This window comes from Ursus arctos, unplaced genomic scaffold (assembly GCF_023065955.2).
Source record: "Ursus arctos isolate Adak ecotype North America unplaced genomic scaffold, UrsArc2.0 scaffold_32, whole genome shotgun sequence".
Taxonomy (NCBI): domain Eukaryota; kingdom Metazoa; phylum Chordata; class Mammalia; order Carnivora; family Ursidae; genus Ursus; species Ursus arctos.
The window spans coordinates 23,939,752-23,965,242 of NW_026623008.1; the positions used below are offsets into that span (position 1 = coordinate 23,939,752).

The window sequence follows — 25,491 nt, forward strand, 5'->3', positions numbered from 1 at the left end:
AATTTTACATTTCAGACCATCTGCCTCTGGGACATCAGTGCTGTTCCAAAGGAAGGAAAAGTTGTGGATGCGAAGACCATCTTTACAGGGCATACAGCAGTAGTAGAAGATGTTTCCTGGCATCTGCTCCATGAGAGTCTGTTTGGGTCAGTTGCTGATGATCAGAAACTTATGATGTGAGTAGAATCCATGTTTTAGTTGTTTCCTTATTGTCTAAATCTTATATATTACCTATTTCAAGCTTTTTTCCTGTTTTTCCTTCTTCATTAAAGCTGGGATACGCGTTCGAACAATACTTCCAAACCAAGCCACTCAGTTGATGCTCACACTGCTGAAGTGAACTGCCTGTCTTTCAATCCTTACAGCGAGTTCATTCTTGCCACAGGATCAGCCGACAAGGTCAGTTTGACTTATTTTAAGAAAACGTTGGGTAAATTTCTTTTGCTTCCTTTGAATAAACTGAGGTCTTTTCAGTTGTGGGTTTTCTTTTCATAAAAAATTACTGGTTACTCTTGCTTTCTTTTTTGTACATAGACTGTTGCCTTGTGGGATCTGAGAAATCTGAAACTTAAGTTGCATTCCTTTGAATCACATAAGGATGAAATATTCCAGGTAAGAGAAACTAATGCTATGTGTGTGTGTGTGTGTGTGTGTGTTCGTGTTTGTTTGTTTTAAGGAAAACCTGGATGTGTGAGTAGGCACACTTGTGCTTTATCCCATTATTATCAATAATCGAAATCTACATATCTGTGCTAATCTCTGTAGGAATTAGGATTGTTATTTCTATACTTGCTCAAACTGGTCATTGGCCACTTACACTCTTGAGGTATTAAGAAAATCAGTGCCTGATAATTGTATTCATGGTTCCTGACATTTGTCTCTTCCCTTATTTCCAGAACTTGCCATGTCTATTGATTTTGCAGTTGAAGCCAAAAGCACTAGCTCCAAGTTTTCTGCCTCGTCAGTTTAAGCTCCTTTCTTAACATGCAAAAAGCTCTCTGATTCAATTCAAGAAATGTGGCACTACGTTCAACGCTTATTGCCAGGACTCTGTGAGGAATATGTTATATATAGTCTTTGCTTTCAGAGAGCTTACAGTTTTATAGCAAGGAGAGGCCCATTTAGATGCACCATAACGGAAGACTAGTTAAGCGTTAAGAACTTAAGGGTGGGAGCACTGGGGTGGCTCAGTTGGTTAAGGGGCTGCCTTCGGCTCTGGTCATGATTCTGGGGTTGTGGGATGGAGCCCTACATCAGGCTTCTTACTCAGCCCCTCCCCTGGCTTGCGTGCACGTGTGCTCGCTTGCTCTCTTTCTGTCTTAAGTAAATAAATAAAATCTTTAAAAAGGGCAGGGGGACGGCTGGCTGGCTCAGTCGGTTAAGTGGCTGCCTTTGGCTCGGGTCGTCATCCCGGGGTCCTGGGATCCGAGCCTGCTTCTCCCTCCGCTTTCTGCTCCCCCTGCTTGTGTGCTCTCCGCCCCCCCCCCAATAAATAAATCTTAAAAAAAAAAAAAAAAAAAACGAACTTAAGGGTGATCAAAGTTAATTTTGGTGTGTGAAAGTGGCCTCTGAATTAGGCTCCAGGTGAGCCATACTCCTATGCACTTAGTCTCGCTTAACCTAATTTTCTACTCTTAGCCTGCTCCAATGAACATTTTGTCTTTATCCTGTCTCTTTGTCCTTGTTTGTAGTTTTTTATCAGTTTTATGTGTAATATGAATTCATAATAAGGACTTGATAAAATAGATACTGTATGTATGTATTCCATACTTTAGTTCTAAGGTCAGAAGTGGATTACATTTGGCCAGAAGCCAGAATTAGTAAGACTAGATTAAGATCAGATATTCAAAAATATAAGATATGGGGCACCTGGCTGACTCAGTCAGTGGAACATGTGACTCTTGACTCATGAGTCCAGCCTCACATAGGGTGTAGAGTTTACTTAAAAATTAAAAATGTTGGGGTGCCTGGGTGGCTCAGTTGGTTAAGCATCTGCCTTCGGCTCAGGATATGATCCCAGCCCTGGGATCCAGCCTCATGTCAGGCTGCTTCTCCCTCTCCCTCTGCTCCTCTCCCCTGCTCCTGCGCTCACTCACTCTCTCTCAAATAAATGAATGAAATCTTTTTAAAAAATTAAAAATCTTCTATGTGTGAAGATTTCTATGTAAAAAACTTCTATGATAGTTTACTTCAATATCTTTAATACATATATATATATTTTTTTTAATAAATAAAATGAAATAGAACAAAAGCTGACATCCTGGGTTTAGTGATAGGTTATCTTCATACAAGAAACCGTCTTATCTACCTATCAGGTTTTTTGTGGGTTTTTTAATGTTTTATTTTTTTTTTTTTAAGTAATCTCTGCACCTATACTGGGGCTCAAACTTAAACCCCAAGATCAGGAGTTGCATGATCCACCAACTGACCCAGCCAGGTACCCCCCCAGCTGTCAGTTTTAATTATAATGTCTAAAATACTTTGATTTCTTTTTTATTTATGGAATTCTTACATTGTTAAATATAATTTAGGTATTTCCCCCTCAATTTTCTAAATAACAGCTTTTCTGTTTCCTTCATTCTGACCGTAGGTTCAGTGGTCACCTCACAATGAGACTATTTTGGCTTCCAGTGGTACTGATCGCAGACTGAATGTCTGGGATTTAAGGTGAGTCTTATATTGGTTACTCTTTGTGGAGTTATTTTCTTTATACTTTTCCAAATTAGTTACTTGGGATAAGTCTGTTTTAACTTTTAAAAATCTTTTTGTGCTAGTAAAATTGGAGAGGAACAGTCCCCGGAAGATGCAGAAGATGGGCCACCAGAATTGTTGGTATGTTCTGCACATTGAGTAATAGTGAAATAGTCTGTTATTTATTGTCCTCTATCTGCCTTTCATATCTTTGTTTTCCTCCCACTTCCAGTTTATTCATGGTGGTCACACTGCCAAGATATCTGATTTCTCCTGGAATCCCAATGAACCTTGGGTGATTTGTTCTGTATCAGAAGACAATATCATGCAAGTGTGGCAAATGGTAAGTGTTGTCATTTATTCGGGGGACATTAGGTAAATGAGATGTGGTATCACCTCATATTTATGGACTTTACGAATACAGCTGGCATCTCTGGTGAGTTTACTCCCAAGTATGACTTTAGCATTTGCTGCACATTATCATTTTTCAACTGCCTGCTCATTACCTTTATCTGCTTATCCCACTCGTGTTTCAAACTTAAGGAAACCAAACTTCTCTCCCCCTTCTCCTTATTCCCCTTTTCTCCTGATTTTTCTGTTTCCTATCTGGCTCCAGTGTCACCACCACCCCCCCGCCCCAGCTCAACCAACTTGAAAACTCAGGAGTTCTTCATTATCTGTTCACCTCAAGGTCTAGTTTACTGACCAGATTTTACGTTGTCTGTCTTCATTGTTTCTCGTATCTGTACTCATACACACTTACGTACCCAGCTTTCCTGATTCTACTCCACACCCTGGTTTTTTGGTCAGGTTCTCATTACAACTTGCTAGACTGTTGCAGTAGCCTCCTTGCTGGCCTCGTGCTTTCCCCGCTTTATAAGCATTTGAATCTCTGGGAATGGTCATTCCTTCGAAGTGGCTTGTGGCTTTGGACATGCCTAGCATGGTTTCTACCACAACAGCACAGCATCGGATACTGCCATTCCTTCAAGAAATATTACTAGATTCCAAAAACCTCCCTGTCCTTTATACCCCAGTTGGGAAGTGTTCACCCTCTTTTGAATTTCCAGAGTCCTTGGAATTTCATAAAGATAATAATGCCTAATATATAGCAAAATAAGAAACGCTTGCCTTCTGGAGATGGATGGTGGTGATAGTTGCACACAGGGTGAATGGACTTAATGCCACTGAACTGTACACTTAAAAATGGTTAAGATGGCAATTTTATATGTATCTTTACCACAATTTTCTTTCTTTCTTTTTTATTGTGGAACTTTTGAATGATGGTAGCCTGATTAATGAAAGATTTGGGAAAAAAAACTTTGTTGTTTTTAGGATAGATCTAGAGGTAGGAATAAGCTCCAGGGGAAAGTTTTTGGCTCAACATGAGGAAATATGTTTTAATAATCATAACATTCTTGGGGCGCCTGGGTGGCTCAGTTGGTTGAGTGTCTGCCTTTGGCTCAGCAAGGAGCCTGCTTCTCCCTCTCCCTCTGCTGCTCCCCCTGCTTATGCACGCATGCTCGCTCTCTGTCAGATAAATAAAAAATCTTTTTTAAAAAAATCAGAACTTTCTTAATAGCACTATTAATCAAAGTTAAATGAAATGAAAAGAAAAAGAAATGAGAGTTTTTGTGGTCTATGAGATTAACAGATCATATGGTATACCCATACTTTGGAATATCATGTATCAAAAAGAAATATGCTTAGTTTTATAAGATATTCATGACATGAAGTAGGAAAAAAAGCAGATTGTAAAATGATAGTATGTTATAATCCCTCATATTAAAATTATTGTAGCTAGGAGCGCCTGAGTGGCTCAGTTGGTTAAGCGGCTGCCTTCTGCTCAGGTAATGATCCCAAGGTCCTGGGATCAAGCCCGACATCGGCCTCCCTGCTCAGCGGAGAGTCTGCTTCTCCCTCTGCCCCCCCTTGGCCCCTGCTCTTCCTCACTTGCACTTTCTCTCCCTTCTTCCCTCTCTCCCTCTTTCTTTCAAATAAATAAAATCTTTTAAAAAATAAAGTTATTGTAGCTAGTCTTGAATTTAATTGTATGTAACTATTTAGAAGGCTATTTTCCATAATGTGGTTGGTATGTTTAGGAGGTTTTTGGATTTCTTCTTTATACCTTTCAGTATTATAATTTCTAATAATAAGTATGTATTACATATGTAAACAGAAAATCTACCTCACCTTTTCCTTGTAATACATCTGCATATAATTAATATAAAAAGTTAAGAGTTCTGGGGCGCCTGGGTGGCACAGCGGTTGGGCGTCTGCCTTCGGCTCAGGGCATGATCCTGGTGTTGTGGGATCGAGCCCCACATCAGGCTCTTCCGCTATGAGCCTGCTTCTTCCTCTCCCACTCCCCCTGCTTGTGTTCCCTCTCTCGCTGGCTGTCTCTATCTCTGTCAAATAAATAAATAAAATCTTTAAAAAAAAAAAAAAGTTAAGAGTTCTGACAGGAAGGTGAAATGTGCTGCCTTGGATAGCCTGTCAGTTCAAGGTATTTTAGTAGTTGCCGTGGGAATGTTGTAGGAGATTGAACTACATCACCTTCAGGCCAGGTTGTTTCTTTACTTAGTTTTTTTAGAATTGTGGTAAAAGAAAAAAAAGAATTGTAAAACAAGAAAATACTTGGTCTTTGTCCAAGTTCCTAAAACCCTTGGGGTTGTCTGAGTGGTAGGAGTCTCTGTTGGTGTTTATAAGGAGCCCCTTTTGGCCACACCTGAGTTTAGGCCAACTAGGTAACTTAGGGCCCCTGGACAGCCTCAGGATGGGGCTGATCTCCCAAAAGACTAAATAGGTAATTGGAGAACTTTTCAGTCCCTCCCACCCACAGGCAGAGGGGATTGAGCTCTGTAAAAACTCTGGAAATGGCTCTGTGTTGTAACCCCTTGATTCGTTGAGCTTCCGGGTTGTTGAATATATTGATGCTACCCAGAGAAGACCTAGAAGCTCTGTATTCCCTTCTCGCCTTGCCCTGGGCTTCCCTGCCATTTGTCTCTTCCTGAGTTGTAAGCTATATAGTAGGCTGGTAATAGTAAGTAAAGCATGTTCATGATTCCATGAGTCGTTCCAGCAAATTATCAAACCTAAGGCGGCGGGGTTGCGGGGGCGGCTTGTGGAAACCCCCGAGTTGATAGCCAAGTTGGACAGAAGTACAGGGGCAGTCTAGGCACTCAGGGCTTGACGCTGGCCTCTGAAGTGAGGATCATAGTCTTGGGGACAAGGCCCTTAAACCCGTGGAGGCTGACACTACTTTTAGGTGCCGTTAGTGTCAGGATTGGACTGAATTGTTAGACATCCAGTTGGGTGAAAAAGACACTACAATTTGTCATCAGAAAACATGAAACCGTTGTATACTTCCCTGTTCCTGCAGTCAGATACGGGCTCTTTAAAGACAAGACTATCCCATCTGCTGCAGTATGTAGCCTAGTGATTTGAGCATAGTTAGGTGCTAAGTAAGAACAGTAAACTTTGCCCAAATGGAAGTGTTTTCTGTATTTAAGATTATGCCTTTGGATGCAACGTTTTCATCAAGTAAAAGCAGTAGAGTTTATTTTATGCTAGCGCAGTTTTCTTTTAAAAATACTTATAAATTGAGTTTTGAAACCCATGGTTTGGGGGGGCTCTTAATGAATACTTTCTAATTTATTTATTTGTTTTTTTACTATAATCACAATTAATACAACCATCATCACATTAATTTACCCCACAGAAAAACCCTCTACCCATTAAGCATCACTCCCCATTTTCCTCCAGTCCACCCAGCATTAGGTAGCCCACAGTCTACTTTATGGATTTGTCTGTTCTGGACATTTAATATAATATAAATTAAATAATGCAATATGTGACTAGTGGTTTGTTGTTTTTTGTGGGGTTTTTTTTGCCAGATAACGTTTCTATTTATTCATTGGTCATTTGATGGACATTTGTGCTGTTTTTACTTTCTGACTCTTGTGAGTAATGTCCAGTAGAAGGACTCCTGAAGGTCGAGTATCAAGACAAACAGTAACCATACTTCAGTTTTGTGGGAATGTCCTAATCTAGTTGGTCTGTGGGCCAGCTGCCTGTTTTTCCGGGAACGCAGCCATCCGTACCCATTCATTCTCAGATGGTCCCTGGCTGCTTTCATGCAGCAACTGCAGAATTGAATAGTTGCTACAGAGACTGTGGCACACAGTCTGTCTCCCTGGCCTTGTCTGTTTTTGAAACTTTAACTTCCAGAGTATCCTTCATGTTTACTAACTATCCTTTTCTCTGTTTCTTGTTTTTTTGGGCAGGCAGAGAACATTTATAATGATGAAGATCCTGAAGGAAGCGTGGATCCAGAAGGACAAGGGTCCTAGATACGTCTGCACTTCTTGTGATTTTAGACTCCCCTTTTTTTCCCTCTCAACCCTGAGATTGATTTAACACTGGTTTTGAGACACAGACTTTGTTTGGCCATCCCTCTATGATAGGTACCATCAACAATGTTATTAGCCCCAACAGGGTGTTTTCTAACTATTAACTGGGGGACTTGATTCAGTAAAGCCACAGACTTATATTTAAATTTTCTTCAGGAATTTTCTAGTAACAAAGGTCTAAAGTAGTCACAGAGAGGGGAATATTGTGTGTGGTTATTTTTCTTCTTAGGCTATATCCCCAAGTTTTTCAGACTCCTTTAAGTAAAGCTAAAGTGAAGAAGGAGTAGAGCCAAGTGAGGTAGGTGTCTGAGCCATGAAGTATAAATACCACAAGATGTCATTTTTATTCAGGAAATGGGGGAGATTCGAGTCATATAAATTCCTATTCTAAAATTTTCACACCTGACTTTCCAGGATGCACATTTTCCTATGTAGACCAGTCTCCTCTGAGTTTCTTCAGTTAAGTCAAAACTATGTGTTCCTCTTTCCCCATATATTTTTGCTTGTTAGTGTATTTCTTGAGCTGTTTTCATATTTCTTTCCTTTCTGTGAAATGGTTTTTTTAAAAACTTGGGACCACCAAGTTGTAAAGATGTATGTTTTTACCTGACAGTTATACCACAGGTAGACTGTCCAGTTGAGTTGAGAAGAGTGAATTGATAGCTTGTATTTGTTTTTAAAATTAAATTAATCCTGGATAAGAGTTGCTTTTTTTTTTTTTTTTTTTTAGGAGTTAGTCCTTGACCACTAGTTTGGTACCATCTCTATTTTGGGTGACCTGTTTCACCAGCAGGCCTGTTACTCTCCATGACTAACTGTGTAAGTGCTTATAATGGAATAAATTGCTTTTCTACGTAACCCCATGCCGATGGGTTTTATTTGGTATATAACATTCATCCAACACCAGTCTGGCTTCTCGAAGAGTTGTTCAGAGGACAGTTACTGTGTATGGTCTTTGACTGTCAAGAGCAGAATTAAATATAATAGACCCAGAGCTATAGAAAAGAGCTTCACTCCTTCCCAGGGAAAGTGCAAGACATGAAACCCTGAGCCGGAGGTACACGGATTAGTCTTTGATAACATAACATCTTTTTGAAGGCTGTCCCTAGAGAACTACATGGACTTTCAGGGCTGTCAAAGGCAATGTGGCAGAGAGCGTTTAAGGCAGACTTTAAATTTGGAAAAGGTGTTTGAACCTTTTCCCATAGAGAGGTTGAATCTCCCCAGTATGTTTTTCACTGGAGCCTGTACTTAGAGGTTAGAAATAATAGGCTCTTGAAAGCCTTTATCACCAAGTGCCATAACCAGAGAAAATGCCTGGTTCTTTGCCAGTCACTCAATTTAACGGAGTACATCACTGACCCAAAATCATTTTCATGAGGTACAGTCTTTGGGAAAATCTGAATATCCTTAAACCTTTAGGTTCAAATCTAGGTTGGTTTCTTTTTTCCAAGTCAGTAGTTCTTTTAGAGTGTTGTGAAAATTATCTTGATACAGGAGTAAACTGTATGAGTCCACACAGACTTAAACTTTGTAAAAGGATTCATTTTAAAGTCTTAACACTCATGGCACAAAAGAATTCAAATTGTAAACCCATATCATGAAAATCGGCTGCCTTTTTGACCCTATCTGTACTCCAAAAAAAGGTTTTTGTTTTGGATCAACACAAGGCAAGGTACGTTCTTCACAACACTAAAGTGTGTCCACACATCCATCCTTTACTCTGTGCACGTGGGAGTTGCTGCCAGAGGACAGAAGGCCCATTTTTCCATTCCTAAGTGCATTGAGATTGGTACCAGCCGCCCATGAAATAGACTCCGCCTAAATCCTGACTGATGGTGTTCTGCCTCCAGCCAGCCTTCAAATCTTTTAAAACGGGTCAGCCAGTATTTGTAACTTTCCCAGGGTGAACTGCTTGCCAAGTCCTTGGCACTCCCTTCTCTGGAAAAAAGTATGTCCAAAGGGTGCTTAGTGATCCTTTGCTAAAAAGTTTGTTGTTGTTGTTTCTGGGTTACAGATTCGGCCATACGTTTCTAAACAGCCCCTGTGAAGTTGAGAAAAGAAAAAAGAATAAGTTCATACTTGGTGCAACTTGAAATAATACAGTGTAAAGTTCACAACGAACTTCTGAAGTTTAGTTAGTGCTGGCTAGGTTGGGGAGAGATTGCTAGAGTGTAATTTGCATATGATTAGGGGTGCATTTCTCCTCACCAAATGCCTATTTAGGTGCCTCCTATTTGCAAAATAGAATGAATGGTAACCTATGTGGTGGTGATGGGAGGGGCTAGCTAGAGATTTTCTCTGCCCGGGTTAACCTTACATGGGCATTAGAGGACCGGATTCTGTAGTTTCATTTCTTAAGACGAGTTGTTGCCCTTTCCCTATTGTACTTTTAATCTGATCCACAGAGGTGTTTAACGTATCATTTTCCTCAATTACAAGGTTTTCTAGTCTCCCCATCAATAAGCATTATCAGTCATGCCTGGATAAAACACAGTAAAAGAAAATGCTAGTAAGTTAGGAAAAGTATTGGTTATAATTGTTATTTGTGAGTTTGTATCCAAGACTTGCAAGATTAACTAGGAAATTAAGAATAAAATTTATGGGCATCCGTCTAGTATACAACTTGACCCAGACCTTTTTTATCCTTAGTTTCTTTATCCGAGACAATCTAGGACTTTATACAGAATATAAAAACATGAGTATATAAAGAAATCAATGGATAGGTGTATTGCTTGTTTCATATATTAAGCAATAATCCTGTCCCACAGGCTATAAACAACACCCACTTGAGCCTTTTTTATGACTTACAGATTAATTTAGCCTTTTGGCCTCCTTTGTCATAGTCTGAATTAGACAGCATAACTGTCTTCTCTGCTGTTCTCAGGAAGCTATTTATGAATAGCAGGTGGGGTAGGACAGGCCAAGGAAAGTAAGAATGCACAGAGCCCGGACGTGTCATCCTGTTACAGAATTCCTGGTGATAATTAGAGCATATTTTAAGTCCTGCTAGAAACTGAAACATTCCAAGTGACCCCTGAAGGCTTAAGCCAGGCAATGTGGAGATACGCGTTATTCCTAACTGACTTGTCATTTGACACACTCTTTTAAGTTTTTCAAGGCATTAGTATTGTTAAGTTAGGAGCAGCAATAATGCAAACACCACTGTTGTACCCTCAAGGATCACCTTGAGACTGTGTCTCCGTTCCACCAGCCTGAGAAGTGGGGGCGTTAGCCTGTCCCAGGCTCTTGGGTAGCATAGCCCTTTAAAAAAGAGAGATCCATTTTCCGTTTGTCATGGATGAGCGCAATTTGGAAATAATCTCCCAAGTCATTTTTTTTGCTATTCCCTGTTAAGTGAAATTTCCCCGGAGCCACATCTGCCCTCCACCATCCCCTCAGCCAGTGTTGGTTAAGACGCGAATAGCAGCAAAAACTGACTTATAAGTGGAAAGCTCTTCAGCGAGGCTGATCCTTAGCTGCTCCATCTCTTTGTTCTTCTGTTGCTGGAGTTGCACCCCGCTCCTTAACTGCCTCTCTCGTTCTTCCATTTCCTCCAGCTGATCCTGCAGTGAGAAGGCCAAGAACATCTCTAATGAGCAGAACAGTAAAAAACATTGTTACAGTTGGTAAAGCAGTTTCTTACACAGGGTTTGACCTTCACACCAGTATTGAGGTTGAGAAACTGAGGTTCAAAGAGGTGTTTGGACAAAGCGATCCTGCTTTTGCCAATGGTGACCTGAAAAGGAGTCTTGTCTGTATCCGCAGATGACTGTTCAGTAGAATCCTGCAAAGGGTGGGAGGGTGCTCAGAGGGATTTTTGTTTGTGTTGCAGTCTTAAGTGTGGGGGAGGATTTTGGTCCTCTAGTTGGCATGCTGAGAGTTTTACGGACCTCTGGCTCTGTGCAAGTTTGTTTCTATTAGGATAATCAGTTCTATCATCCTGCAACTTAAACGACTTAACGTAAAAGAAGCCCAAGTCTTGGTACTTGGCTGGCTAAGTCTGGAACATGCGACTCTTGATCTCGGGGTTCTAAGTTCGAGCCCCATGTTGGGCATGGGGCTTAAAAAAAGAAAAGGAAAATAAATTCTTTGTAAGCAGTCATTAACTGCAATTCCGGGAGAGTTCAACTCCTAGAACTCCAGTTGTTTTACAGGAAAAACAGTAAATACAAGTTTTATATATATATTTTTAAGATTTTATTTATTAGAGAGTGAGAGAGAGCACAAGTGGGGGAGAGGGGTGGCAGAAGCAGAGGTAGAAGCAGACTCCCTGCTGAGCAGGGAGCCGGACGCGGGACTCGATCCCAGGACCCCGGCATCATGACCTGAACCGAAGGCAGAGGCTTAACCGACTGAACCACCCAAGCGCCCACAAGTTTTGTTTTCAAACCTCCTTGAAGTGCAAGATAGCTCTACCTGGTCCTTAACTGTAACATCCTATGCAAATAGGCGCTTTATTAGGATGTTGGCTATTGTAATTGTTAATTTCCTATATCCTGTACTCATTACACTAAAAGACTGAATTCATTCCAAAGTGCTAAGTTGGAAGATGAAGAAGCAATGCCCTGGAGGCACTCAGGAGCCTTAAGATAACTGTTTCCCATTCTGCCAAAACCAGACAGGATACGTTCTGTAAACTGTCTCTGCCTAGGATTAATGCCTGAGGAGTGAGGTAAGGAAGATGTCAGCAGATCTGTCTCTGGCATATTTGCTAGCTGGCGTGGATCCTTAGGAAGCATGAGGGAGATGGGAAGGGAAGGTTGAAGTTGGAAGTCCTATTTTAAAGGGGTAATGACCTCACCTCAGACTTTGAAGAATAATAAGACAGGAATCCAGTTTGGGTACACGCTGTTACTAGAAGGATCTAAATAATTGGTTCTCCGAGTCATCCTTGGTACACCTGTAGCACATCAGTCTGCAGGGTTTGATACTCTGGCTGAATCTCAGCTTCCAACAACCTTATCAAAAGGCCTTTTTTTAGTGCCTTACCCATACTTTGGCACCACGCAGAAGCAGCCTTACCATCTAAGCCTGTCTTCTGAAGGGAGGCATCTGCATACCTCTGTGTCCCAATTTCCCAAGCCTCCCTTAGATAGCCAGCAAACCTGTATTTTGCTTAGACATAAAAGTACACGCTTGGGAAGGCTGGTCTGTACCATCAGTGCTAAACTGGCAGGAACGATGTCACCGGAGGAAGTAAATATTGCTAGAGTGACGCATTATAGACAATCTCCAGTCTTAATGCTGTGTAGCACCAACCAGATTAACTTTCCAAAAACCGCTTCATCATCTCAGTCTTGCAAAGGCTTTCCACCACTTTAGTCTGCATTCAGACCCCCTCTAGTTTGACCCCTACCTCTAACTAGAACCTCCATTACTCTTTCATAGGAACACTTCGCTCTGGTCTGCACTGTGTGGTATGGAAGCCACTACAACCACATGTGGCTATCGAGTACTGGAAATACGGTCTGTCACCTAGACAGTCTCTGCTGTATTATATCACTATCTATCTTTTTTATTCATGTCTGACTCCCAATCAGATTGTAGGTCCCTGTGCAGCACCCTACACAATGCTTGGTGTGAAATATGTAGATAGTAAACACTAGTTCAGCATAAGCGACCTACTGATTTCAGCTAAAAACTTGGACAGCGTTCTCAGCAAATTCCTCGTACCACCTCCTGCACCAGTCACCAAATCCTACCCAAATTTCTTCATGTATCTTACATTATTTCTCCCTCATAAGTGGTCTTTCCAGGCTCTTTCCATTCATCCTGCACGCTGCCATTTTTAAGAGCGCGTACCTGTACGTGCCAGGCACCATGGCAAGCGCATCACAAATATTACCTGACTCCTTCCTTCCGCAGCCCTATGATGTGTATTATCACCAATACCAGTTTACATGTGAGGGACTGGAGTCACAGGTTAAGTAATTTGTCCAGAGTTTCCCAGTTGGAAGTGGTAGAGCCAAGCGCGCCTGGCTGACTCAGTGGGAAGAGCCACTCAAGTGGCTCTTGATCTCAGGGACGTGAGTTTGAGCCCCATGATGGATGTAGAGATTAAACAAAACTTATTAAGCAGTAGAGCCAGGATTTGCCACTGGCTTAGAGCTCATGCTTTACAACTGCTTCGCTGCCGTCCTGTCAGTGGTCCTAGACTTTTCCATGAAACCCTAGTAGGAGGCCATTTTGAAGTGCCCTTGCCACAGTTAGAAAGTAGCTCCTCACTTTTACCATTCTATGTAAGATTCTGTTTGGGGAAAAGGGTCTGTGGCTTTGGAGAAAACCTTTTTTGAAAACCACTGACTTAATAGATAAAACTCTTTACAGTCTGGTCCAGTCCACCTCTCCAGCCACTTCTCTCTACCGCTTACATTCCTTATGATTCAGCCACACTGAGCTCACTTCCCTTAACAATGTCTTTTTGTGGGGCACCCGGGGGCTCAGTCATTAAGCATCTGCCTTCAGCTCAGGTCATGATTCCGGGTTCCTGGGATCGAGCCCCATGTCAGGTTCCCTGCTCCACAGGGAAGTCGGCTTCTCCTTCTCCCTCTGCCTCTCCCCCTGCTTGTGCTCTCTCTCACTCTCTGTCAAATAACATATGTAAAAAACAAAACAAAACACTGTCTTTTTGTGTTTCCATGCTTTTGTGTAAGCTATTCCCTCTGCCTGGAATGCCTTTCCCTTGTCTACCCAATGAATTTATTCTTCAAGGCTCAGCTCTAACACCTTGTGGAAGTTGAATGTGAACTTGAGCTTGATTGCACAGGGTCAGAATCTCCTTCCATCACTCCTAGCCACATAGCCCTGAACAAATAACTTCTCTGTCTCATCTCTTTTCTCATTTTTCCAATGACCAATTCATACCTATCCCACAGACAGGTGAGGATTAAGTGAATTAATACGTGTAAAGAACTAAAAGTACATGCTAGCTATTAATCCTCATGAAATTTCCCCTGTATTTCCCCAGGCAGGGTAATTATATCTATTTTACTGGTACCATGCCTTCCTTATTCCTACAACTATTACAGTGTTTATCACATTGAAGAAAATTATTTCATCGATTCTAAGACTTTCACATTTTAACATCTCAGGTCAGGGTGCATTTTAAAATCAAGTGTCTTAGATTTTATGAAATATATTCATTTTATCTGGTTTCCATCCTGGACTATAAACTACTTGAGGTGATGGTGATGGAAGGCAAAGTTTACAATTGCAAGACCGAAGTGTACCCTTGAAAAGTAGTCAGATGCCCTAAGTGACCTTTGGCAAACAGTTTGGGAAGCTGTTTCAGAAAAATTTGCTCACTTAGCCCTTGATTCCCACTTTATGATACAGCGATAGGAGACATTTCCTCAAGAGTGTTTTTCATAGAATGATCTTTGGAAAGACGCACGGACCATCAGATCTGAAACAAATCCGGTACAGTGATGAAAATCACAGGGGGACAAATTCTACAACGCTCATTTTGTGTCAGGAAACTCCCCCAGAGGCGGCACCTGGGTGTCTCAGTCGGTTGGGTTGGGTGTCTGACTCTTGATTTTGGCTCAGGTCGTGATCTCAGAGTTGTGAGTTCGAGCCCCATGTCAGGCTCCACACTCAGAGCAGAGTCGGATTTTCCCTCTTCCTCTGCTCCTCCCCCTGCTCATGCTCTCTCTCTGTCTCTCAAGTAAATAAATCTTTAAAAAACAAAAAAGCTCTCCCAGAGGATTCCCTGTTGATGGCGCCACTGTCCCAGTTAGTTTCACCTTCTGTGACTTCTCACCTCCGCCCCCTTCAGTCAGTGGCCACGTTTATTTCGCATTTGTTCTCGAATTCCTCCCCTTCCTCACATTCCCGCTACCATTTTTTCCTCTTACCTATCATAGCTTCCTAATTAGTCCCCTAGCTTCTAGGTCTCCAGCCCATTTTGCACACTGCCACCAGTACTTTTTCTAAAAGTAGAGAGGCAGTCGTGTTACTGCCTTGAGTCAAACACCTTTACTGATGCAGCTGACTTCTGACTAAAACCCACGTTCCGTAGTCTGGATTTCAGAGTCCAGTATAATCTGCCCCAACCTACCTTTACGGTTCAAATCACCTTTCTGTTGTTCTTTTTCTTGTTTTTTAAGATTTTATTTATTTGAGACCTAGAGAGAGAGAGCGCGCGCGCATGAGCATTAGTGGAGGGAGGGGCAGAGGGAGAAGCAGACTCCCCACTGAGCAAGGAGCCTGATGCGGGGCTCAATCCTAGGACCCCAGAATCATGACCTGAGCCACCCTGGCACCCCACCTTTCAATTTTTCACCTCTCACATGCAGCCAGTTCACTACACATTTTGCATATGTTGTGTTAAATATATTAAAATTACCTTCACCTATTTATTTTTACTTTTTTAATGTGGCTACTAGAAAGTTTAAAATTCTGTATGTGGCTTGTGTATGTCTTTTGGACAGCACTGGTCTAGATCCTGCCTAAACTTCAAATAACACCCATTCTTCCTTGAAGTATTCCGTGACTTAACCAATGACTAGATTTCATTATCCTACAACACTCGTAGCTGCACCTCTCTCACATCACATGCTACTGTCTCCCCTGGGTTACAGCCATTGATGTCTGAGTACAAGCTGTTAAGGACAGTATTTATTCAAAAAACAAAATTAAACTCTTTCACTAGATTGTGAACCAATAAAAAAGCAGTGGGGGAGGGGACTGAGGGTAGCACACACACATTCACTGTTAGGGCCAAAAACCCCATTGCTTTCATAATACAAGCTACAGAAAGCTTGACAAAATCTTGAGAGAAGTAAATGCAGCCATTTTCAACAGTGGATTTGTTCCTTGAAGGATGTATCAGAATCTCTGGAAGGGCGTAAGCCTTTTTTTTTTTTTTTTTTAAAGATTTTATTTATTTAACACAGATAGAGACAGCCAGCGAGAGAGGGAACACAAGCAGGGGGAGTGGGAGAGGAAGAAGCAGGCTCCCAGCGGAGGAGCCTGATGTGGGGCTCGATCCCATAACGCCGGGATCACGCCCTGAGCTGAAGGTAGATGCTTAACGACTGTGCCACCCAGGCGCCCCGGAAGGGCGTAAGCTTTTTAAGTTTATCCAAAGGAATGTGTGCTTCAAAAGATGAAAATACTGCTCTGAAAGGCTCTCACAGTGGTCAGCAGTGCTTATGTCAGCATTTAACTGACCCGTGCTCTGAGCCGGAGTGGCAGGAATAAGTAAACCATACTCCTTTCTGAAAGCTCACAGTCTGTGGTGTTTTCACTTAGTATTTATATCCCATTCTGTCTCTAAAGAGAGTAGGGGGTGCCTGGGTGGCTCAGTCGGTGAAGCGTCTGCCTTCAGCTTGGGTCACGGTCCCGGGGTCCTGGGATTGAGTCTGGTGTTGGGCTCCCTGCTCAGTGGGGAGCCTACTTCTCCCTCTGCCTGCAGCTCCCCCTGCTTGTGCGCCCATGTCTCTGACTAGTAAATAAAATCTTAAAAAAAAAAAAAGATTAGAACTGGCTCACACTCAATCAGAAGTAACTCAAATACAAGCAAAATGGTGGCAATGCACAAAAAAAGAAAATGAGGAATAGAGCTTTATAGATTTCACCCGTTTTGTTTTTTAAGTAATCGCTACACCCAGGGTGGGACTCGAACTCACAACCTTGAGATCAAGAGTCGCGTGCCCTACTGAACAGAGCCAGTCAGGTGTCCCTCATCCCAGTTTTAAAACTGGGAAGCTTCAGGCGGAGATGGGACAGGTGGGACTTGAGGGTGAATACACAGGGAGGGAGAGAAGGAACATCCCGCCTGGCCTCCGCCCCTCTTGCTCTCTGCACCCAACCACGATTCACGCAGAATTGGAAAACGGTAGCGTGGGAAGTGCACTGAAACACTCAGGGCTGGTCAGACCAGGGTACAAAAGTCCCCAGCTCGCTGAGCCTGTTTGCTCCTTGAGGAAAGTGATAATACGTGATTTGGAGGATTGATGAGCGGCCCAAGCGACCACGCTGTCGGGGTGCTGCGTGCACGAGGGGTGCCCACGGCGCTCAGCCCCTAGCACAGGCCTGCCTGCGTGGGACGAAGAGTGGAGTCAGGAAGGGAGGTGACGCCCCAAGGAGTAAGCTGTGCTTCCTACACAGGAGAGGATCCTTGCAAGTGCCCGGGAGACGGCTGACTGCGGTCCCGCCTCCCTCCCCAGGGGCCTACCCGGTACTGCTGCACCTCCTCGTCTCGCTTCTGCCTCAGGAGCGTGAGCTGGTCCTCCAGGTTCCGGTGCTGCAGCTGCAGCCGCCGGGCCTCCGCCTGCAGGGGTCTCAGGGCCTCCTTCATCTCTTGGATCTCGGCCTGGGTTTTCTGCAGAGCTTTGGCCGCAGCCTCCTTCCTCTCCAGGAGGCGCAGCAGCTGAGGCTCGTACTCCGCCTCCAGGCCCTGGCGGCTCTCGGCCATGAGGTTCTCAAACTGGGCAGACAGCCGCCGGCTCTCCTGGAGAAAGTGCCCGTCCCTCTGGCTGGGAGGCGCTTCTAGTTGCTGCTGGAGCTGCTCCTTCTGCTTCTGGTAGGCCTCCCGGAGCTGGGCCAGTTCCTCCGAGAGCTGCGCCGCCCGGGCGCTCAGCACTTCCCGCAGCTCGGCAAACTGGGCCACGTCCTGCCGGCGGCACTCCAGCTGGTACTGGTAGGCCACACACTCCTTGGTCACCTTGAACAGCTTCTGCTTGACCAGCCGGGTCTCCTCCCGTAGCCCATCCCTCTCCAGCTCCGCTTGGGCGTGCAGCTTGTAGGCAGCCTGGATGTCCTGATGGACCTGCTGCACCTCCTGGAGGGCTGGTTCCCGGAGCAACACCAGCTCGTGGATGAGCTGGTCCCGCTCCTCTTCCAGCTGGGCCACAGCCTGGACACACTGCTGGAAACGCTCCTCCAGCAGTTCCAGGTCCTCTATGCTCAGGCTCTCCGTGCTGGCACCAGGCCCGGCGCTGAGGCCCTGCTCGCCGCTAGGTTTCTCCTCGCTCGTGACGGTCTCTCCCCTGTCGCTGGTCTGCTCTGGGCTTGCGGTCTTTTCGGGCTTCGTGGGCTCTTCCACATAGAGGGTCTCCTCTGGCTTCACAGGCTCGTCCACGTCCAGCGCCTCGCCTGGCTGCCTGGTCTCCTCGATGTACAGTGTCTCCTCGGGCTTCTCCGTCTCTTCCACGCAGAATATCTCATCTATCTCGTCGAAGTCACCTGGGTCCCCCAGGTAGAGAATGTCCTCTAAGTTCAAGGTCCCCTTCAAAGACAGAGTCACTTCTGGGTCCAAAGTCCCTGCCTCATGCGGGGATTCAGAGTTCTCCTCTTCAAGAGGAGAACTGGCTTCTGCTTTTGTCTCCCTGCAAGAGAAATGACTTAAAGTGAGAGGACAGCCACAATCCCAGGATGGTTGGCCATGGGAGCCATTAGGGTTATATCCCATGCTCACATCTCAGAGGGCACTTGTCTGCTCCCTCCCCTCCAGCAGTCTAGCCCCGTGCACAGATGCGCCATGCCATGCTCAGGTCCCCTGACAACATCCCCATGATGTCAGTGCCTAGTTTCTGCTTACATATATACCTTTAAGGCCGGGAAACTCACACCTGAGCCACCGCTATTTGTTCCACTGTCATAAGAAAATTCTAGTGTTGAAGGAAAACCTTCTCTGAAATTTTTTTTAAAGATTTATTTTAGGTGCACCTGGCTGGGTCAGTTGGTTAGGCGTCTGCCTTCAGCTCAGGTCATGATCCCAGGGTTCTGGGATTGAGCCCCATGGCGGGCTCCGTGCCCAGCAGGGAGCCTGCTTCTCCCTCTCCCTCTGCCTGCTGCTCCCCCCTACTTGGCTCGCTCACTCTGTCAAATAAATGGATGGAATCTTTAAAAAAAAAGAGAGAGAGAAAGAGAGAGAGGTGTTGAGCAGCTTTGGAGAGCCCTCATTTTTCCAGGCCCCTGGCTTGGGGCACCTGCATTCCCCCATGGCGGGACACCTGGCTTCCGACTTGGCCTTCTTGCCTGCCCTGGGTGGTGGACTCGATGGGCCGGGAGGCTGGAGCCCGGCTGGGTTGACCCTCTGACCTGGCTGAGCTTCCCAGGCCCTCCCAGTGGGTTGGCAATTGGGCCAGGGGTTGGGCCAGGCACTGAGGTGTGGGGGATTCCCCCGTGCCCCCCGCCATATGACTTCTGCGGAGGAATGGCGCACTGTGGACCTCAGATTGGAGTAGGGCTGGTGCCCCAAGGCAGCCTGGAAACCTCTCAGCCCAAGGGCGGGTGGGCAAGCGGGGAGCCAGGGTGGAGAGCAACCCCTGTGCTGCCTCACCTGGGGCTGTGAAGCCGGACAAGGAGAAGCTGGAGCAAAACCCCGAGGAGTCCCAAGACATCAAAGCTCTGCAGAAAGACCTGGAACAATTTGCCAAGCTCCTGAAGCAGAAGAGGATCACCCTGGGATACACTCAGGCTGATGTGGGGCTCACCCTGGGGGTTCTCCTTAGGAAGGTGTTCAGCCAAACGAGCATCTGCTGTGTTTTTTTCTTTTTAAGATTTTATTTATTTATTTGACAGAGATAGAGACAGCCAGCGAGAGAGGGAACACAAGCAGGGGGAGTGGGAGAGGAAGAAGCAGGCTCCCAGCGGAAAAGCCCGATGTGGGGCTCGATCCCAGGACCGTGGGATCACGCCCTGAGCCGAAGGCAGACACTTAACCGCTGTGCCACCCAGGCACCCCCGCATCTGCCGTTTTGAGGCCCTGCAGCTCAGTTTCGAGGACACGTGTAAGCTGCGGCCCCCGCTGCAGAAGCGGGTGGAGGAGGCTGACAACGAAAATCTACAGGAGATATGCAAAGCAGAGACCCTCGTGCAGGCCCGAAAGAGAAAGCAAACGAGTATCCAGTGAGAGGCCACCTGGAGAGCGTGTTCCTGCTGTTCCTGCGGTGCCCGAAGGCCGCCCTGCAGCCTATCAGCCACGCGGCCCAGCAGCTCGGCCTTGAGAAGGACATGGTCCGAGTGTGGTTCTGCCATCATCGGCAGAAGGGCAAACGGTCAAGCAGTGACTATTGCAACGAGATGATTTTGAGGCTGCTGGGTCCCCTTTCTCAGGGGCACCAGTATCCTTTCCTCTGGCACCAGGGCCCCATTTTGGTACCCCAGTCTATCAGGGCCCTCGCTTCACTACCCTGTACTCCTCGGTCCCTGTCCCTGAGGGTGAAGGCTTTCCCCCTCCGTGTCTGTCACCTCTCTAGGCTCTCCCATGCATTCAAACTGCGGTGCTGGCCCTTCCCAGGGTGGGGGCCAGAGGAAGGAGAAGAGCCGAGCTGGGAAAGAGAACCTGGGCTTTGTACCAGGGCTTTGGGATTAAGTTCTTCCTTCACTAAGAAAGGATTTGGGAACACAAAGGGCGCGGGGGCAGGGAGTTGGGGGGACTGGTTGGAGGGAAGGTAAAGTTCAAGGATGCTCTTGTTTTGAATCCCCACATCACGTTTTTAAATAAAGGAGCCTGGGACTCAGTAGGTTAAAAAAAAAAAAAAAAAGATTATTTTAGAGAGAGAGAGAATGAAGATGGGGGAGGAACAGAGGAGGAGAGAGGAACAAGCAGACGCCCGCACCGAGCACAGAGCCCACCTCGGAGCTCAATCTCACAACCCTGAGATCACAACCTGAGCCGAAACCAAGAGTCAGACACTTGACTGACTGAGCCACCCAGGCGCCCCTTGTCTGCGATGTTTACCTAGGCTTGATTCCTCTTTCTAGAATCAGACAAACCTACCTATTTTCTCATGTAAGCTCTTTAGACACCTAAAGAAAACTAACATCTTTCGACTATTCCATGCATGCCAAAGTGTCCAGTGCTCTCCTCATTTGGGTCACTCCTTTTGGACTAGTTTCCAAATTGTCACTGTCCCTTGGGGATGGGTATTGGAAACAGTACCCAGGTGTGTTCTGAGCAGTGAATCTCTGGACACTACACTCCTATTGATAAAGGCTAATATTGCCAATATAGAACAGCTCTATCATATCGTTGACAAATGCTAAGTTTGACTAAAAACCTTGAGGCTTTCTCACACCAAAAAAAAAAAAAAGACTTTCTCACACCAAAAAAAAAAAAAAAAAGACTTTTTCACACCAAGTGCTTTTAAGTCACATCTCTTGTTCCTGTAAAACTCCATTCATCTTGTTGGGGTGTCTAGGTGGCTCAACTGGTTAGGCATCTGACTCTTGATTTTTGGCTCCAGTCATGATCTAAGGGTTGTGGGATTGAGCCCCACGTCGGGCTCCGCTCTGGGCGTGGAGCCTGCTTGAGAGTCTCCCTCTCTCTCCCTCTGCCCCTTCCCATCTCCCCCTCCAAAACAGAACAGAACAGAGCAAAACTTCATTCATCTTGTTAGGATTGGCCCATCCTCTGGCCTGTCGAAGACTCTTGAATTCAGATACCGTGATTCTGCGGGGAAGCTCCTTAAGCCAGCTGCCAGTTGCCTGCTAGCTTAACCGGCTCCTGTTAAGGAATCTCCTCCCGTTTCTTTGGACTTCAGCCGGCTTTGATCCTTCCTGTTGCAAATACATCTTACCTACCTTGGACCTCTGAGCAATTCTTTGAAAATATAAACTACCATGGAAATAGTAACAATAAATTACACTTATAAAGGTCTTATTTGTGCCAGGCTCCGTGCTGAATGATTTACCTTTATCGACTCATTTAATCCTCATAACATTTTTGTGAGGTAGTTATATTTATTATCCCCATCTTACAGATAAGGAAACTGAGGTTAAAAGAGATTATGCAGGGGCGCCTGGGTGGTGCAGTTGTTAGGCGTCTGCCTTCGGCTCAGGGCGTGATCCCGGCGTTATGGGATCGGGCCCCACATCAGGCTCCTCCGCTATGAGCCTGCTTCTTCCTCTCCCACTCCTCCTGCTTGTGTTCCCTCTCTCGCTGGCTGTCTCTATCTCTGTCAAATAAATAAATAAAATCTTTTAAAAAAAAGAGAGAGATTATGCGGTTTGCTCAAGGGAACTCAGATACGCCATGGGCACCAGTTTTAAGACAGTCTAAATTTGAGTATAGTTTTCAAGAAAGCTACTTCAGATATAAAGTATAAATGAAAAGTCCCTGTATCGAAGAACGTATCTGTCTTGAAAAAGCCTACTTGTGGGGCGCCTGGGTGGCTCAGTTGGTTAAGTGTCATGATAAGGCTCAGGTCATGATCCTGGAGTCCCCGACTCGGGCCCTGCATTGGCTCCCTGCTCAGCGGGGAGTCTGCTTCTCCCTCTGCCCCTCACCCCGCTCATGCTCACTCTCTCAAATAAAATATATTTTTTTCTTTTTTTAAAAGCACATTTTAAAAAAAAGTAAAGGCCTACTCGTGTCCAGGTTTTAAGCTCTATATCTTAGCTCCAAGTTCCCACTACAGATTATTTTTATTCTAAGGTTTGATTTATTTATTTTGAGAGAGAGAGACAGAGCGTGCTCGAGCAGGGGGAGGAACAGAGGCAGAGGGAGAGAGAGAACCTCAAGCAGACTCCACGCTGAGCACAGAGCCCGACACGGGCTGGATCCCACAGCCCTGAGATCATGACCCGAGCTGAAATCAGGAGTCAGACGCTTAACCGACTGAGCAACCCAGGCGCCCCCAGATCATTTCTCTTCTAAATCGTTGTGTATTCTGTCCTCCTCTCTAGCACCCCAGGAATCCCTGGCTTCCCATTCTGTGTGTCACGGTGGCCCTCGTGGCCCTCGGGAAACCACAAGTGTGGCTTCACCAGGCCCCGGACGTCACTGGCCTCACACAGCCCAGCACCTGCGCTGAAATCTAAAGCTTGAGGACGGCCTCAACTGTCACCTAGTTCGCCCCCGTCACTCTACCAGAGAGGGTGTTGTTTAGATCTCTTCATCTGGTGTCACCTGACATCTCAGACTACCCTTCTCCCTGGGCTTGCTACACCTGTATTCTCCAGCGCAGAGACGCACAGCCCCATACAGCAGGTTGATGAAACAATGATCCTTACGCAGCTCTTTCCCTGCCCCCCTGCCCACCATAGCCAACTCCCTGCGAACTGACCGATCTCAGAAAAAGTCTCCAGCCTCCGTCCCCTCCTCCTCCCCTTGCCAGAGCCGGACTCCAAGTCATCACTGCACACCTGCCCTCGTGTGCCAGCCTTCCAACGGGTTTCGTCCTTCTCACGCCAGTCCATTCTCTACAGTGCCACAGCTTGCTAGAACGTAGCCGTGTCGCCCCACTTCGCGCACAGCCAACGGCCTAGCATAGATTCAAAACCCTTAACGATGTGGCCCCAACATACCTTTTCAGCCTCATCTCACACACTCCCTGCCGCCCACCCCGTGCTTGACAATCCCGAACATGGGTTAACACTTTTACACCTCCTACTCCTAGCCCACTATGTCTAAAGGATCCAGCTGAGAAAATACAGCTCATTGTACACCATCCGATTAGAGAACAGTCCTGCACTGCCTGGAAAGGTAGAGCTCCTCGCGCCAGGAAGGGTGCCCCCGCTCAGCCAGCCGGACCCCCTTCGATCCTCAGTAGAGCCCCTGCTTTCCCGGCAGACGGTCCTCACACGCTCTTGCTGAGTCCTCCCCCCTGGGATGACGTAACTGTGTCTAAGGCAGGACTGCAAGTCTTTCATGTGAAAAGTCATGTATGTGATGCTATCTTTTACCCCCATTTTGTAGATGAGGAAACCAAAGCACTGAGAACTCACTCAAAGCTCCACGACCTGTACGTAAGTGGTGGAGCCTGGAGAAGACGGCGTCCGGCTCCAGAGCCGGCTGGAGCTCCCGCTGACCACTCTGTTCTCAGAACAGGCATGAGTTCGAAAGCAGGCTACGGCTCCAGCAGGTCTAACAAAACGTACTGATTTCCCTACTCGTAAATGTCTCCTCATCCTCCAAGCCCTGCTCTGACTGCATCTCTTCTGCAAAGTATTTTGCAGACAAACCCACCACTGCATTCTCAAGGCACCGGGTGCGCACCTCATCTTTGCACTTAGTGTTCTGTGTTACAGCGGTGAGTGTGTCCGCGTCCCCTGAGAGTCCGTCTCCTAAGCACAAGGGGAGTTCGCATTCCCTGTGGATCCCAGGGTGGGGCTCTGTAGAGGGAAGGCAGGCAGAAGTCGACTGCGATCCAAAGAGGAAACGTGCCCAAGGTCGAGGGGCCCAGCTGGACATAGAACCCTGTCCTCCTGACCCCCAGGCAGCGCTGTTACCCCACACGCTGTGGTTGCCTCTGTCACCCTCCCCCCAGCGGCGCCAGGCCTCTGCTAGCCACAGATGCCTCTCTCTCTCTTAGGAGCTGGGGACAAGTAGAGCATGGGAGGCTTCAGGCCTAGGGAGTCCGCCCCGCTGGGGCCCCGACCTCAGGCTTCCTTGGACTCCAAGCAGCCTGCTTCTGCCACTGGCTCCTTGGACCTGGAGGACTCCAGCAGCTCCCGGCCCCGCATCACCCCGGTGGCTAGGAGTGTCTGAGACACTGTGCGGACGTGAGCTGGTGTGGATCTGACTGGGTGTGCACTTGTATGTGTATACGGCAGTGCAGGGGATTGTAAAACTATGCTCGGCTTCGTGCTGTGTGAGACGCTGAAGGGGGACGGGGTGTGTGTATTTGCACCACCACCTCTTCAGGGCCGGAGTCCGACCTGGGGCAGAAATCCTCCCTACTGGCCCCAAATCCCGGAGCCACAGGCCGTTTCCCCTAAGCAGTGGTAAGGGGACAGTGTGCATGGTTGGGGGCGGGCCTCCGCTCCAGGGCCCCCTGGCCGAGGCCGGCTGCCAAGGCCCTCCTACTGGTCTGGGCCGGGCGACCCTCCCCACGCCCGCCCCCCATCCCAGGCCTCAGACAGGAGAGCGCGGGCTGCCAGAACAGACTCCGAACTCCGCGCTGGCAGCCGCCCAGCCTTGCACCAAGTCTCCTCCACACAGCGAATTCAGCCCCCGGAGGCCTCCATCTCCAGTTGCATTTGGGGTGAGGCACGAAGGAAAGCGAGGAGCCAGCGTCCTGGGCCACCCTGGCCCAGTGGCATTTGAGGGTTGATGCCCACCGGTCTGAAAGGGTTAATTCTCACCCAGCCCCGGTGGGGGCCACTATAAAAAGCCACAGACAAACGGAGGTGCCGGGACCCCGGGCCTCTCCCATCTCCCTCGGCCGGTGGCTCCGCCCGGTGCCAGCGCCGCACCCCGGCTGGCCCACCACCCCTAGCCAGGAGAAAGGTGCCCGCGGGGGGTCGAGGGGCGGCTCGTGCAGCGCCCCCTCCCCACAGGACCGCGACGCGGGCCCTGCACGGTCCTACCTCGCGGCCTGGGCGGCGCCGTCCCCGCCGTGCCGGGGCTCCGGGCTGGCCATGGCTGCGCGACCCCGGGCTGGGCGGCCGCGTTATTAATAGCCGGCCCCGCCGGCCGCTCGCTCCGCGC

General features: G+C 46.8%; 2 protein-coding genes and 1 pseudogene across 3 annotated transcripts in view; 2 read left to right on the plus strand and 1 right to left on the minus strand.

The window, feature by feature from the left end:
* RBBP4 (RB binding protein 4, chromatin remodeling factor) overlaps positions 1 to 7,961 on the plus strand; it is a 21,201-nt gene extending 13,240 nt beyond the window's left edge. The window contains exons 6-12 of the mRNA XM_026516782.4: positions 16 to 176; positions 273 to 399; positions 535 to 612; positions 2,591 to 2,667; positions 2,775 to 2,832; positions 2,924 to 3,034; positions 6,978 to 7,961. Coding sequence (XP_026372567.1) covers positions 16 to 176; positions 273 to 399; positions 535 to 612; positions 2,591 to 2,667; positions 2,775 to 2,832; positions 2,924 to 3,034; positions 6,978 to 7,043 — 678 coding nt within the window. The 3' untranslated portion in view covers positions 7,044 to 7,961. The remainder of the gene's footprint in view (positions 1 to 15; positions 177 to 272; positions 400 to 534; positions 613 to 2,590; positions 2,668 to 2,774; positions 2,833 to 2,923; positions 3,035 to 6,977) is intronic.
* On the minus strand, positions 7,962 to 25,491 carry SYNC (syncoilin, intermediate filament protein). Of its 2 annotated transcripts, XM_026516775.4 has the most exons (5): positions 25,371 to 25,488; positions 17,287 to 18,439; positions 10,545 to 10,669; positions 10,291 to 10,367; positions 7,962 to 9,147 (listed from the first exon to the last, which is right to left on the minus strand). In XM_026516775.4, the coding sequence occupies exons 1-5, from the start codon at positions 25,421 to 25,423 to the stop codon at positions 9,137 to 9,139; spliced, it is 1,419 nt and encodes a 472-aa protein (XP_026372560.1). In that variant the 5' UTR covers positions 25,424 to 25,488; the 3' UTR covers positions 7,962 to 9,136. The 2 variants fall into 2 exon arrangements, with proteins under 2 accessions (XP_026372560.1, XP_026372562.1); XM_026516777.4 differs by lacking the exon at positions 10,291 to 10,367 and having other exon boundaries at positions 25,371 to 25,491.
* LOC113268349 (POU domain, class 5, transcription factor 1-like) lies at positions 18,996 to 20,464 on the plus strand (annotated as a pseudogene).

Coding starts and splice junctions, on each gene's coding strand:
- SYNC (XM_026516775.4), bottom strand. CDS start 25,423: ATGGCCAGCCCGGAGCCCCGGCACGGCGGGGACGGCGCCGCCCAGGCC. Junction 10,670..17,286: donor AGGAGGTGCAGCAGTACCGG/GTAGGCCCCTGG, acceptor TTCTCACTGCAG/GATCAGCTGGAGGAAATGGA. Junction 10,368..10,544: donor GAAGAGCTTTCCACTTATAA/GTCAGTTTTTGC, acceptor TCTTTTTTAAAG/GGCTATGCTACCCAAGAGCC.